Source organism: Zootoca vivipara, chromosome 12, assembly GCF_965207765.1.
Source record: "Zootoca vivipara chromosome 12, rZooViv2.hap1.1, whole genome shotgun sequence".
Taxonomy (NCBI): domain Eukaryota; kingdom Metazoa; phylum Chordata; class Lepidosauria; order Squamata; family Lacertidae; genus Zootoca; species Zootoca vivipara.
Window position 1 is genome coordinate 46,356,278 of NC_142595.1, and position 15,196 is coordinate 46,371,473.

Genomic DNA, 15,196 nt, shown 5'->3' on the forward strand with positions numbered 1-15,196 from the left:
CCTTTTCTGGAGCATCATATTACTTCTTCTTCTTCTTCTTTTATTTGATTTTTATTGAAGTTTTTATCTCTACAAAATAACAGAACGAAAGAAAGGTGTACACATATGTACATTTTAGTAGCACAAAGTATCCCACCACCACCACCGTATTACAATGGCACCTTGGGTTAAGAACTTAATTCGTTCTGCAGGTCCGTTCTTAACCTGAAACTGTTATTAACCTGAGGCACCACTTTAGCTAATGGAGCCTCCTGCTGTTGCTGTGCTGCCAGTGTGCAATTTCTGTTCTCATCCTGAAGCAAAGTTCTTAACTATTTCTGGGTTAGCAGAGTCTGTAACCTGAAGCGCCTGTAACCCGAGGTACCACTGTACTTCTATCAACTCTTCCTAGGGTCTTTGATATGAGCCAGGCTAGTTTTAGAGAGAATTTAGGAAATCTAACTTTGGAATCTCAAATAATTCTTAAGATGGGGGTTCCGTGAAGGAGGGTTCAGCAACATAATAAATTACAGGATGTGTGAAGCCATACCACCAATGAGAAAGTCACTTGGTTGATACCACTTAATGTGGAACAGTTATGGGATCATTTGTGGGGCAATTACTGGTATCTACTTCACACACATTGGGAGACACGAGAAACACCATAATTAGGTACATCATCCTGGCAATAAAACAAATTGCACTGCATTCATCAAAAACATCCGCTTAGTTTAGTTTAGAGGAAACATGGGTTTCATAGCCTGCACACTATTTAAAGTGAAACATCTCGTCTTTTCTTTAGCATCAACAGTTACAAAGAAATGTCTGCCTTGAGTATTAGCTGACTTTTCTAGCACGCTTCTTTAGTGTCTGTCTGATAACATGAGTAAAAGGGAGCTGCCAGACATGAAACTGTCAGAGCTCAACCTGCGTCTTGCCGAAGTCCCAGGTGGCACTACATCAGTGGTGTTTTTTATTCCCTTCCAGGCTTGGTTATTTCTTTCTTTTCTTTTCTGCAGTCTAGCATGAAACCTCTGGAGATTTCCCCTGATGGCAATCATAGTGATCTGAATAAATGCAGGAAACAATAATGATTTCTTCAGAGTTTGGGGCACTGAATGATTGGTACTTTGGGCAGTAATCATGTTTCGTTGCAAAGAAGAAGAAAAAGACTTCCTCATTTGTTTCTTCATGTTTTTAAAGAATTGTGCTTTTTATAGTTTTAACAGTTACCTATTTCCTTTGCAGTAAGCTGTCCTGTGGCTTGTGGGGGAGAAGGCATAAAATTAATCGGAATAAATATTGTTTGAACACTCCTGTTGTGTAGAGCAGGGACAAGGTAGGTCTAGGCCACCCAGCTAGTCAGATCTTAATCTGTCCTTAGCCTCATGGGCCAGCCCATCCTTTAATTGCATGAGGTCCTTCTAATGTCTGAGTTTTCATCCCACCCACCCATTAACTGGAGGTTTGTGATGAAAAAGAGGAAAACCTCATTCTTCTTATGGGGTTTCAATGAATATCACTTCCTACCTTGGGGAGTGCTCTTCAGCTCCATGGAACATTCAATGTTGGTGTTTCTTGGGGTTCAATGTTATCCCCTATGGTTGTTTACGTTACAGGTAGGTAGCCATGTTGGTCTGCCATAGTCAAAACAAATTTTAAAAAAAATCCTTCCAGTAGCACCTTAGAGACTAAGTAAGTTTGTCATTGGTATGAGCTTTTGTGTTAAATAAATAAACACAGGTCAAGTGAAACTACCCAAGAGCTTCACTTACAAAATTAACCTGAATGCTGATGATATTGGTATGTGCAACCATCACCATCCCACAGTTTTATGCCTTGGTTCAAAAGGTCAGAATGTCCCAACTTAGTTAATTAAATTAATTATTCCAGAAGCTAGTTCTAGTTTATCTTATGCACAAGGAGCTGATGGAGTTCCCCACAATATCTGCTGAGCAGTCTCAGTGTGAGCTTTAGAAATCAAAATTGTGTGGAAAGTAAGGGCAGAGATGTGATTAGGATCCTACTACAATTGGCTGCAGTCCTTTTTATAACCAAATGCAAAAATGTTATTGAATATGCAAATGTATCAATCTATTACAGATTTGTTTAAATACCAAGTTTCCTACTTGAAATTTAGAGAACATCATGGAGACGATGTTGCCCTTAGCCACATTTCTCTTTGTCTTCTCTATCCTTAAACCTGGTCAGTTGTATTATTTGTCCTTGATTGTAGCAGGAAAATGCCACTGCTGGCTATACTTGGAACTGGGTCCGCCAGCCTCCAGGGAAAGGTCTGCAATGGATAGGAAGGGGATATTACAGCAGTTCAACATGGATTACAGAATATGGTTCAGCCTTCCAGAGCAGGATTTCCATCTCCCTTGATTCATCTAAGAATGCATATCATCTCCAGCTTAATTCCCTGACATCTGCAGACACAGCCATGTATTACTGTGCAAGGGGACACAGTGACACAGAGCAAGTCTGCCATCTGTACAAAAAGAAGAACTTCCCCTTTTTTCTGCTTCTGCTGCAAGTTCTTCCTTCAATGCACAACTCTGTTTTTCATCCAGAAGGCATTCAAAATTACATGTTTATTGTTATATAAAAAAAATGTGTGTTCCCTGCATTCAATGAATTCACTTCTTCTTCTACCTTCCAAGGGGTAGATGGGGCTCGTCAGCCTGGGAAGGTAGCCCATCTAGGAGAAGCCCATCTCCACATGAAATTCTGAATCTCCAGAGAAATTCAGAAGGAGCCAGCAATCTGGACATTAAAATAAAACTGGGCAGACAGCAGGTCCATAAATATTAAAGCACTGCTCCTCTGGCTTATCAAATAAATTTCCGGGGTGATGATGTGGGTGAAGAGAAGAAGAGTTCTATGGCTGATAATTTCTTCAACTGGTGTATCTCACTGCTGACTATTTCTTTCTCAAGTAATTTAGATTGCTATGAATCATGCAATTGATGTCAGGAGCAAATAGGCAGTGCAGTCTTCAGTCCAAATATAATTTACAATGCTTAAAGCCACATATTTCTGTTTCTTTCTATACATAGATTGCGCGTACTAGGAGGACACATTTTGAGGGGGAAATGGAATCAAGTCAGTCTGCTTCATCAAGCAGCTTGTCCAAGCCAAAGAAAACTGCTATATCACTCTGAATGAAGTCATGGACCTCCAGCGTAATTAGGAAGGAGTTGGAGATCTGGACATTAAATAAAACTGTGCAGACATTGTATCTGCAAACATGGAAGCATCGCTCCTCTGGCTTCTCAGACTGGAAATTACCAGGGTGGTGAGAGGGTGGAAGGAAGAATTCTGCACACTATTTAAAGTGAAACATCTCATCTTTCCTTTAGCACCAACAGTTACAAAGAAATGTCTGCCTTGAATATTAGCTGACTTTTCTTGCACGCTTCTTTAGTTTCTGTCTGATAACATGAGTAAAGGGGAGCTGCCAGACTGTCAGAGCTCAACCTGCGTCTTGCCCAAGTCCCAGATGGCACTACATCAGTGGTGTTTTTAATGCCTTTCCAGGCTTAGTTATTTTTTTTCTTTTCTTTTCTGCAGCCTAGCATGAAACCTCTGGAGATTTCCCCTGATTGCAATTATAGTGATCTGAATAAATGCAGGAGACAATAATGATTTCTTCAGAGTTTGGGGCACTGAATGATTGGTACGTTTCATTGCAAAGAAGAAGAAAAGACTTCCTCGTTTGTTTCTTTATGTTTGCCTTACTTTGAAGAAAGCAGAACCAATTAATATTGAAAGGCAATAATCTATATTTGCAATCCTGAGTCCAACACTTTTTTTAAAAGATGTAGCTCCTATAATGTATATTAGGGCTAAAATGGAGGTGCATAGTCTCTCTTCAATTTTGGCACAAAAGAGAGAAACACCTTGCTCAAAGGAAAAAGGCAGCAGTGTGGTGCAACAGGTAGAGCAGCCTGTTCATAGTATAGTTTGGAGCTAAAGCTCACTTTGATGGCCTTGCACCATCTCTTGTGGGCCCAATGGACAACACAAAATTATTATAAAGATTATAAGAACAGGCTCTATCACAGCCAGCCTATCGGAGAGACATTTTCATGTGCTGACCCTATGTATACTTATTAACCCACAAGTCCCACACAGGTAGATGTGCTTTATTCCTAAGTGGAGATTGTCATTGTTGCGATCACACAAGGTCCTCGGACATTTTACGGTCGATTGACCCCTGTGCCACCACTGGTATCCCGCTGCCACCAACCAGGCACTTCCTGGTAATCACTGAGTCCCGTCAGAGTTTGAAAGTGAACATAAACTTCAGTTTATTTTGTACAGAGAACAAGCGTATGGTTTCTTAAATGGTGCTCAGACAATATATTAACTTGGTTCATCTACCGGCCTATACCTTCCTATAATTCCCTCACTCTTGTTCACAATCCAAATCAACCTCCTCCCAGTTTCCACTTAAAACTCATAGGTTGCTGTTCCTCTCAGATGCTAACTGTTTCTGACTCAGATTTGTTTTATCTCACACACTCTAACCAACCCACAGACTTCCTCGTCTCAACTCAACCCCTCAGTTCAACTCCCCAACTGAACTCTCAACTGAACTAACCCTGAATCCCCCCCCCCGGCTTGTTTTATAGCCTAACTCTTGTAAGCCAAAAAATGGATTATCTTCTGCATTAGCCAATAAAACCCAGAGACAAGAGGAATTAGGAGTCCATTTTGTTTATTGCAAAGCAATAAGGTTACAGTCGAATCTTTTCGCAAAACTGCAACTCCGCCCAAAGGTCGGGCAGGAATTTATAACATTTCAGACAAAGGATTTTGATTTAACCAATCACATAGAGCATTACATCATTTAATATTTTAATATTCATCATGATCGCATTTCATATTTAATACGTATATCATTACCTAATCTAATACGCATGCGCAATAAGCATTGCTAACTAGGCCAAGGATTGCTAGCTAGGCCTCTGATTCTCAATAAGATGTTACATTGTGAGATAGTATGCGTGTTGGGAACCTGTGTTACATGTACTATATAACAATTTGTGTTCTAGCTTATGAATTATATCTTTGTGATTTGCGTGTTAGCTGACCTTCTGTTCTGGTAAAAGAACGGCATCTTGCTAAATCATCAGTTTCTTAAAGCAACAGGTTACCATAATTCACTATTATAAGCATATTCCAGGATTTATAGGGATTTACATTATCACCTTAATTGGGGTCATTTGGGGCCCTGCTACATAACTGACTCCGCCCCCTGGGTTATTATTGGTTAAACAATTAACTCTTTCACTCTCAGCACTAGCTGCATAGGGCTCACGGCACAGTCATATTTGTCATTTAGCTCAGTTTCTACACATTTCCACATCAGTTGAAATGTGATTATTACATAGACACACACACACACACACACACACACACACACACACACACACACCTCCCCATGGAAATCCATTATTATTTTATTGTGAATTTATCCTAATATACGTATTATTGAAAAGTAATTTCCCCTAATATAATGCATGTTTTCATGTTATTTTCACTATTATATGCACTTGGAAGAAGTGCAAATTTTGAAGGATGTCTGTTTTTGATCACATACCTCTGGTTACAAACTTAATTCGTTCCGGAGGTCCGTTCTTAACCTGAAACCATTCTTCACCTGTGATACCACTTTAACTAATGGGGCCTCCTGCTGCCACTGTGCCACTAGGACACAATTTCTGTTCTCATCCTGAGGTAAACTTCTTAACCCAAGGTACTACTTCCAGGTTAGCGGAGTCTGTAACCCGAGGTGTTTGTAACACAAGGTGTTTGTAACCCAAGGTACCACTGTATTATGCTGGTTCACCTTTAAATGTTAAATAGTTTTTTTAAAAAAAAAAACCTCTTTGTAAACCTCTTTGAGGATTATTATTATTATTTACAATTGAGCCACTTATACATTTTATTAAATAAATAATCAATGCAAACTAAACTGAAGTCTTCTGCCATTTCTACTCCTATGTACATGTTGCTGGGTCCTTGTCAGCAGTGATACAGCAGGGAGGGTAACACATTGGAGGGTGTTCCACACCATCTTTAGATTCTTACAGTCTTTTTGTGATATGTTCCCTACAGTTCAGCTCAGGCCTCAGAATAATGATGTAGCATTTGGGGGCAAAGATACAACCCAGTAGTCCAGCACTGGAGGCCAAAATGGAGAAGATCTCCACAGCCACCATATATTTCCCCTTGGTGCTCACATATGCTGGGACAAAGGACAACCAAACACTGCAAAACACCAGCATGCTGAAGGTGATGAACTTGGCTTCATTAAAAGTATCTGGCAACTTCCTGGCCAGGAACGCCACGGTGAAGCTGATGATGGCCAGGAGACCTATGTAGCTCAGGACAAGATAAAACAAGGTGACAGAGCCTTCATTGCATTCTGCTACAATTTCTCCACTGAGTGAATGCATGTCGAAATCTGGAAAAGGAGGAGAGGTTCCTAACCACACCATACAAATACTAGCTTCAATAAAGGAGGAGGAAAGGACAATGGAGTTGTTCAGTCTTTTCCCTACCCACTTTCTTATGCTGGAACCTGGCCTGGTGGCCTGAAAAGCTAAAACCACAGTGATGGTTTTCGCCAACACACAAGACACAGCCACAGAGAAAATGATACCAAATGCAGATTGACGGAGAGCACAAGTCACCTTCCTTGGTTGTCCAAGAAATTGCAATGAACAGAGGAAACAGAGGAGGAGAGAAATGAGTAGAATAAATGTGAGGTCCCGGTTGTTTGCTTTGACAATGGGGGTATCTTTGTGTTTAACAAAGATTACTAGCACCAGTGCTGTGCTTATGGAAAAGATAACTGCAACCAAGACTAAGCCAATCCCTAAAGGTTCTTCATAAGACAGGAAAGTTATCATTTTGGCAATACACCCATCTCTGTCCTTGCTAGGGTATTGATCCTCTGGGCACTCGAGGCAGTCATTCATGTCTAGGTCAATATATGAAAGAGAGAAATAAAGAGAGCGGTGTCATATTTCAGTTAAGATAAAGGGGGCATTTGTTGATTAAAAAGCAATTGGAAATAAATGGAAAGAAGAGCTGGAATTGAGTTACTATCAGTTACATAAATGTAGGTAAAAATGGTAAAGGACCCTGGATGGCTACGCCCAGTCAAAGGCAACTATGGGGTTGCAGCACTGATCTCACATTCAGGCCAAGGGAGCAGGCGTTTGTCCACAGACAGCTTCCCAGATCATGTGGCCAGCATGACTAAACCACTTCTGGCACTGTTACATAAAGCAGGTTCTCCCCCTAGAGGAGAACATGGGTTGCGGAAGGTTTAACAAGACATCCCAGGGTTGGAGAGGCGGGTCAGTTTGGATGGCCACATGTGTGATTGGTGGGTGTGCTGTTGCTGGGGAAATTTGCATGTAGCAAATGATTGACAGCCTTAACCCTACATATGCTTAGTGAGCAGCTCTCAGTTCCACTTTTGCTGCTCGCAACAAATCTCACGCCTGCCCTCCTCTAATTTTAGGTGCTCTTGCATTGACCTTGCTGTGCCTCTCATGGGGTCGCCTGTTTTGGATCAGGGGCTTGGTAGGAATTTTGCCACTTGGCTGATTGGCTGGTGCCAGGTGGTTTTTGCCTACTACGCTGTAATAAGTCACAACTTGTAATGTTGGCGGTTAGGCATTGGTTCAAATTGGATGGTGGAGGGGTACGGATTTTGGCTGGGCCTGCCCCTCATGGTTGCTGCTGCCTTTAGGGGTATTCCTCTAAAGGAATCCTGGGGCTCTACATGTTTGTCCGTTTATCCCCGTTAGGGGCCAGGGCCAGGCATGAGCCTCGGGGATCATCTGAGGGATGAGGTCAAGGGCGTGGCCCCTGCCCCAATCTCTCCTAGTAAGGGAGCTTACCTACTGGCTCCCCTACTAGGCTAGTGGGAGTCAGATCTGTCCCAGGCGGGGGACAGATGGGAAGAACCAATGCCTAAGCAACCACTCACGTTCAGTTGTATTTAAATAAAGTTGTGGCCAAATTAATGCCAAAAACCTTAAACTTAAAATATTGTGTGAAGTGTGAGTTATTGGGGGGATGTCTTGGTACCCCGGCACGCAAATGTAGTAGAGATCAGTGAGGCAGTGTAGGTGGGACACTATTGTTCTCCTAGCGCACCAACACAACAGATCACTGTCTCTAACTGAGATGTGGAGGTGAGGGGCAAACCCTGATGAGTTTGGTCCAGTGTAGTGTCTCAGATTAGCTCCATCTCACCAGCCACTACTGAATATATGCCTATGGAAAATAGGGTTGTGTGTCTGACCACTAGCGCCATTTCAGTCTAGTCCCACGTGCTACTGAATATAGTATTCAACAGCTCTCTAAAATGATTCTTAGCCTGAAAATGTCTCCCACCTTTGATATCACTTGCTGACTTGTAGATGAATGCATGGATAAACTCCATTAAAAAAATATTGTGTTTAAAGAGACCCCATTCCCTAGATTTTCCATCATAAAGATACATTTATGCTACAAGAGTTAATACTTCTTAACGGGTCTCCTGGTTTTGTTCTGTAATGGAGTATCCATTGCATTGTGTCACCTACCCTTTCGGTTGGAAATCTTGCCTTCTGGGCATGGAACACAGTCATAGCAGCAGAACTTCTCGCCTTCCTTCTTTTTCTTCTGATACCCAGCATTGCAGTACTCATTACACACGGAAAGCGGACAAACCTAACCATAAACATGAAATTGTTAAAGGAAAAGTGAAATTTAATCTGTTGTTGGTGCTGTTCAACAGATGATCTACGAAGAAACAATTGCTCATATTGGTGTAACTGTACCAAGATTGAACTATAATCTGTTTTAGTATTTTAACTTTTGTATGTTTTAAAGTAGGGTTGTATTCCCCCCCTCTGCCCTTGATTTTACTGTTTTGTCTTTTGTAAACCACTTTTTTATATATATAATCAAGAGGTGTATGACTTTTATGAAATATAATAAATAAATAAAAGTTTTAGAGAAATGGCATTATGCAGGACATGTTCAAACAGAATATTTTCTGATAATGGCAGAGATTCTTTTTAATGGAGGAAAATTGTGGGTACCAGAGCAGGGGAAAGGAGCCTTGCTGAATCAATCTAAAGGCCCATCTAGTCCAGTTTCCTGTTCTCATGGTAGCCAACCAGATGTCTATAAGAAGCTTGCAAACTCCCAAATGGGGTGATCAAAGAGTGCCATACAGTCCTACTACTGATCAAAGTTGATTTTGCTATCCTGGTAAGAATCTGCCTTTTTGCACAGAAAACTTTAAATTGTTTTCACCTGTTATGAGGAATATATAAACCTAACACTTGAATGTTACATATGTGATTTACGTTCATTACAGTAGACCAAGTAAGAGGAACCAGTAGCCTTCCAGATGTTGTTGAATTACAGCTTTAATCAGCCATAGTCTACATCTCTGTCAGGGAAGATGGGAGTTGAAGGACAGCAACTACTAGAGAACCAAAGATTCCCCCATCTCTGCAACAGACTGACGCTGACAGAATGCAGCAAATTACATTTCCAGTCCCAGATCACCCATTCAGAAAAGGTAGCAGCACCAACAAATATTATAGAATTCAGACCTGATTGAAACTTTCATGCCACACAATTATATCTGCATTGAGAGCAATTTCTTTTCCTTCTGAAGCCTTGGGATAAACCATTCCAATTTTCACCCTAAGGAAGGAGATGTTCGGAAACGTGATCATGTTCACAATGTCAAATCCACCTCCCATCTCCCTATGATTAGTCAAGGACACCGTTTCTCCAGCTGAGTTGTTAAATGAAATGCCTTGGAGAAATGAGTGGATCTAATGGAAAAAGGAAAAAGACACACGGGGAACTCAACTGTTTCCATGCCAAGATTTACAAACCATTCTCAAAAACAAACAAACAAAACAAAACAATCTTAGGGAAATTCTCATATCTAGTAGTGGTAGAAGACTAGAAAAATACAACTTACCTTTTTCAGGCTTCACATATATGGGGAAATAAGGTTCCCCCAAAACACACACCGTCACTCCAACTTCTTTGTAGTTGAGAAGTTGTATCCAGTGTTAGTCATATTCAGAGACAACTCATTGAGATTACGTGACATGAGAAACTTACATTCATTAATTTTAAGGAGTCAGCTCTGTGTAGAGCTTAGTTTGACTTGAATACAACCAAGTGTACCAAATTTACCAGTGGATGATACAGTTGTTTCAATTTGCATTAATATATTCACAGCAATAGACATTTTGTAGTTAAGACTACCTGCCAAGTCTGAATATCTTGAAGCCTTTCCCCCTGTGCCATCGCTCTGAGATTGGACCTGGATGAGCCCATGCTGTGCAAAGCATGCGCCACTGCATAGACTGCATTATAAATGCTGTAGCTGTGGCCAGTCATCTGCATTTCAAAGACAGACTCAGGGAGATTCTCCACCTTTTCCTCTCCAGTACATATGCCATCCACATCCATTGGCACACTGGGGTTTGGCAATGAACAGTCAAAGGCTTGCTGCCAGAAGGCTCGGGAAAAACCATTATCTTGTGTCTTGCAAGGCTGTATATTTCGAATATATCCCCGGAACCCCAGACATTGATTTGAGTGAATTGTGAAGGAAATACTGCCCTGGAATATTTGAAAATTACTACGTGTTATTTGGCCTGTTACTGCAAAATCAATCTGGGTTGTCATAATCCACACCTTTCCAATGTATGTGTTTTCCCTATATCCAGGATCTTCCAGAGCCACTAAGGCACTTAACCACAGAATGATCATACTTTCTCCATAGACAACAAATGTTCTGACCTTGCTATCCAAAAAAGGCAAATAAATTTCGGAGGTCATATCAATCAGTTCATCAAGGGAAAGGAAGCGACCTTGGTTGGGGATTCTTTGGGTGAAGGCTGAACAGATGCCATTCTGAGAAAGCAGTGGCTCCATCGTCTGCAAGAAATGGTCTCCGCTGTCATCGCCCACAGCAAGGAGGCCAACCCATGTCCATCTAAAACTCTGTAGCACACGGATAATCCCCATATACTGGCCGGCTTCATTGGGGGCCATGCGGTAAAATGAAGCAACCTGCCTTGTTCCGGTACTTTCTGGGGCAAAGGACCCATAGGTAAGCTGAAAAAGAAATGCACAAATATTTTAGGGATGGGTTAGTAGGAATTCTTTAGTACATTGGTACCTCGGTTTACAAACACAATTGGTTCCGGAAGTCTGTACTTAACCTGAAGCGAACTTTCCTATTGAAAGTAATGGAAAGTGGATTAATCCGTTCCAGATGGGTCCGCGGAGTGCTCAACCTGAAGCGTACTTAACCCGAGGTATGAGTGTAATTGGTTCCGGAAGTCTGTACTTAACCTGAAGAGTACTTAACCTGAAGCGAACTTTCCCATTGAAAGTAATCGAAAGTGGATTAATCCGTTCCAGACAGGTCCGCGGAGTACTTAAACTGAAAATACTCAAACCGAGGCATACTTAAACCGAGGTATGACTGTATATGTGAATGTATTTTCAAGCAATGACTATTGGGCGAGGTTGACAAAAGCATGATTTAAATATGCAGGTTAATATTAGAAGTCAAGACAAGAACTCTCCAGGAGGACATAATACAATTTACCCTAGTCTATACCTCATGATCCCTTTCCCTACCACCTGTCTTGGATAAATTTGGATTTTGTTTTTTAAAACATCCCAAAATATTTTCTTAATAAATCAATCATAACTACCTGTCTTTCTGAACTGCAACACTACTGTCTTAATGCAAATCCACCTAGTTCACACTTAGTAATGGTTTGTGAACATCCCCATTTATCTACACACAATTCTTACCTGTGGAATCTTGTAGAGGTTTAAAATGTTTGCCATATGGAAAGAGATATCAGAGCTCAGGCCCCCTACGACAGCTATAAGATTTTTTTGGGATTGGCATTCATAGTTTGGGATAAATTTATGAACTTTGAAGAGCAGGTCCAGAGTGGTTCGATAGGTCATCCTTGCATCGTAGTAGCTGTCACAGATGTGGAAACCCAGTGTGATGTTTGGCAAGATTTTCATGTTTCTGTTGATCTCATTTACAGCAAATGCCAAGGCCAGGACATGCTGGTAGAACTTTGTCACTACACTGCAAAGAGAGTTACATGATATTTCCATGGAGATTACAATGCTGGTCCATTAAAATTAATGCAAACTATTTTTTTAATCAACTCATTAAATTATATCATTGTTATAATGTTAGAGAGCAAATCACCACAGATAGGAACTGCCAAGAAGCAGAAAGTGTGATCAGTGAGTAAGTGAAGAGAATAAACCACAGAATTGTATCAGTGGAGAGAGCGAAGCAGAAAAGAACATCCATTTGTACCCATTTTCATTAATGGGCAATGGGGGGGGGATTAATTAAAGTGTCATATATAGGACCCAATAAGTAATGAAATCTAGATCCATGCCTTTATTTGACTTGTTAATTTGCCCAGTTTTGACTGCTTGTATGTTTATTACTTATTCGGGTCTTTTATTAAATATTCATTTATTTATTTATAAAATATATGCAATCGCTAACATTTCTGGCAAAACAATCACAAAGCAGTTTACAGAAATGACAATATAAAATGCAATAAATGTAGTTAGTGATTGAACAGGATAAAGCTCTAATGCAAAGGGGCCTGGGTAAATAATCGTTGTTGTTGTTTTTAAAAAGTTTATTGTAGCCTTATTTTTATTTCTATTAATCTATCAAGTCATTTGTTCATGTCATTTTAGGTATTTGATTTTGGAGATATCTTCCTTTTTCATAATGATAAAAAGAACTATGGCCAGTCATAGTATTTGTCCTAATATTAGCTAGTGTCTTTCACTAAGCTTCACTGACTAGTCCAGGGGTCAGCAAACTTTTTCAGCAGGGGGCCGGTCCACTGTCCCTCAGACCTTGAGGGGGGCTGGACTATATTTTGAAAAAAAAAATGAACAAATTCCTATGCCCCACAAATAACCCAGAGATGCATTTTAAATAAAAGGACACATTCTACTCATGTAAAAACACCAGGCAGGCCCCACAAATAACCCAGAGATGCATTTTAAATAAAAAGGACTCATTCTACTCATGTAAAAACATGCTGATTCCTGGACCGTCCGCGGGCCGGATTTAGAAGGCGATTGGGCCGCACCCGGCCCCCGGGCCTTAGTTTGGGTTCCCCTAGACTAGTCTATTTTGTTGAAAAACTTGGACTCCATTAATATTGCCTTTTTCATTGGCAAGAATAATTTCCACCAACTTTTCTCTACGCCCTCCACATTGGCCAATGTCCTGCCACCTCCTCGTGGCGCCTACCCTTCACAGCCCTTTAAGACTTCATATGGATTTGCTTCCTTGTGAATTCTAATCATGCCTGCATGTCTGCCCATCGTTTATAATAAGGATCTCTTTTACACATTTGGTATCTCACTCATATGTTTTCCCCATATTAACATGTAATGCAAACTCCTCTAGAAATGAGCTTTCAAGTTCTTCTCATTGCCTTTAATTTCTCAAACAAACTAAAATGTTATTGGGCCGCTTTAAAGTCTTATCTGGCTGCAGGCAGATTCAGTACGATTTATGAAAACACTCAACAGTGCAGTTCTGTAGAAGTAAAGCTCGCTGAGTCCAGTGGTATTTATCTCAGATAAGTGAGTGAAGAACTGCATCCTGAATCCCACCTTCCCTCAAAAATAATACCTATTTGATTATGAGGAGGAAGTCTAGGCATGTTTTAAATGAGTTAAAGAGTGTAAGACTCACAAAATCACTAGTAGCTGAGAAACGTGCACTAGGGTGATGACTTTTTCATTTTCCCCCCTCAAAAATTATTTCCTGTAGCTCAAATGGATGAACTTTGGCCTATTAATGACTAAAATGATGTATATTCCATTGAAATACTTAAAAAGGTTACGCACAAACCGTTTTTAATTTTTTTGTATGCCGTTTTACCATTTCATAAAATTTTATTAACAATTCTATATATATATATATTTCGTATCAAATTTGGACACAAGACCACATTCCACAATGGGGAGTGTTCTTAGCAACATAGGGTATACAAATGTCACACCTGCACAAGGTAAAATCCCCTTTTTGGGACCTCAAAACTCAGCCAGCAGACCCTGCCGGCCATGCTGGGAAGAGAACCTACAGGAGAGGTAGCAAAACATCGTCCTCTAGCGGCGTCTATACTGTTACCGCAGCTAAAAAAAGCTTCCTTGTGTGTTTGATGACCCTATATAATGTTGTATATATGTGACTTTAAAGCTTGGGTTCAATTTTATATCTGCTTACAGTGACTTCAAAAATGGTCAAAAAACTGATAAATAAAATTTTTAAAATCATTTTGTGCATGAGGTTTTTTTTTTTTTTACCAAATCCCTTTGAAAGTAAGATTTTATCTAATCTTTAATGAAAGCTCATCAAATTATGATACAGAGAAATGAGGTTGTAAAAAAGTCATCACCCTAAGGAGCACAGACCTCAGTTTGCATACAATCTCTGAAAATTCTCGTATTAAAAATGCCCCCCCCCCAGCTCACATGGCATAGGAAGAAAAGAGAAGAAGAAGTATTCCTTACATTGGAGTATCCAAGCCCAGCTCCTGAGATGGGTGATTGTCGAAGGAAAGTTGGGGGAAAAGGTACATGATCTGAGAAGCAACTCCACCAATGAGGAGGTTCCCAGGCTGATACCACTCGTGAGGAAGAGATACGGGATCATTTACAGGGCACCTGGTAGCTTCTGCTTTGCACGCCATGTGCGGCAAATGAAGCAGCAACAGCACCACAAACAACATCTGGTGGCAGAGCTTCTCAGTAGATGCAGAGGTTGCTGTGCTTAGCAGGTGGTCTGTCATTGCCACCAACCTAAATGAAACAAGCTAAACTGGAAAACAGCCAACTCTGCTGATAAGCATGCTAAAGAGAAAGTGTATTAGCCTAAACTCTTTGGAGGTCTTTAAGCATAGGCTTGACAGGCATATGTCAGGAATGCTTTGATGGCGCTTCCTGCTTGGCAGGGGGTTGGACTGGATGGCCCTTGTGGTCTCTTCCAACTCTATGATTCTATGATTCTATGAACTCAAACAGTATTATAGAACATGTATTGTATGACAACTAAGGTACACTTTTTGAAGACTCTCCA

The 15,196-nt window shown here is 40.6% G+C and overlaps 1 protein-coding gene across 1 annotated transcript; it reads right to left on the minus strand.

The window, feature by feature from the left end:
- Positions 1-6,077: 6,077 nt before the first annotated feature.
- On the minus strand, positions 6,078-14,849 carry LOC118078080 (vomeronasal type-2 receptor 26-like). Its single transcript, XM_088654852.1, has 6 exons — positions 14,632-14,849; positions 11,863-12,154; positions 10,294-11,151; positions 9,621-9,848; positions 8,598-8,724; positions 6,078-6,976 (listed from the first exon to the last, which is right to left on the minus strand). Exons 1-6 carry the CDS (start codon positions 14,847-14,849, stop codon positions 6,078-6,080), a joined length of 2,622 nt encoding a protein of 873 aa, XP_088510978.1.
- Between the last annotated feature and the right edge of the window lie 347 nt (positions 14,850-15,196).

Coding starts and splice junctions, on each gene's coding strand:
- LOC118078080 (XM_088654852.1), bottom strand. CDS start 14,849: ATGTTGTTTGTGGTGCTGTTGCTGCTTCATTTGCCGCACATGGCGTGC. Junction 9,849..10,293: donor AAGATATTCAGACTTGGCAG/GTAGTCTTAACT, acceptor TTTTTCCATTAG/ATCCACTCATTTCTCCAAGG. Junction 8,725..9,620: donor GGCATGAAAGTTTCAATCAG/GTCTGAATTCTA, acceptor GTTTATGGTTAG/GTTTGTCCGCTTTCCGTGTG.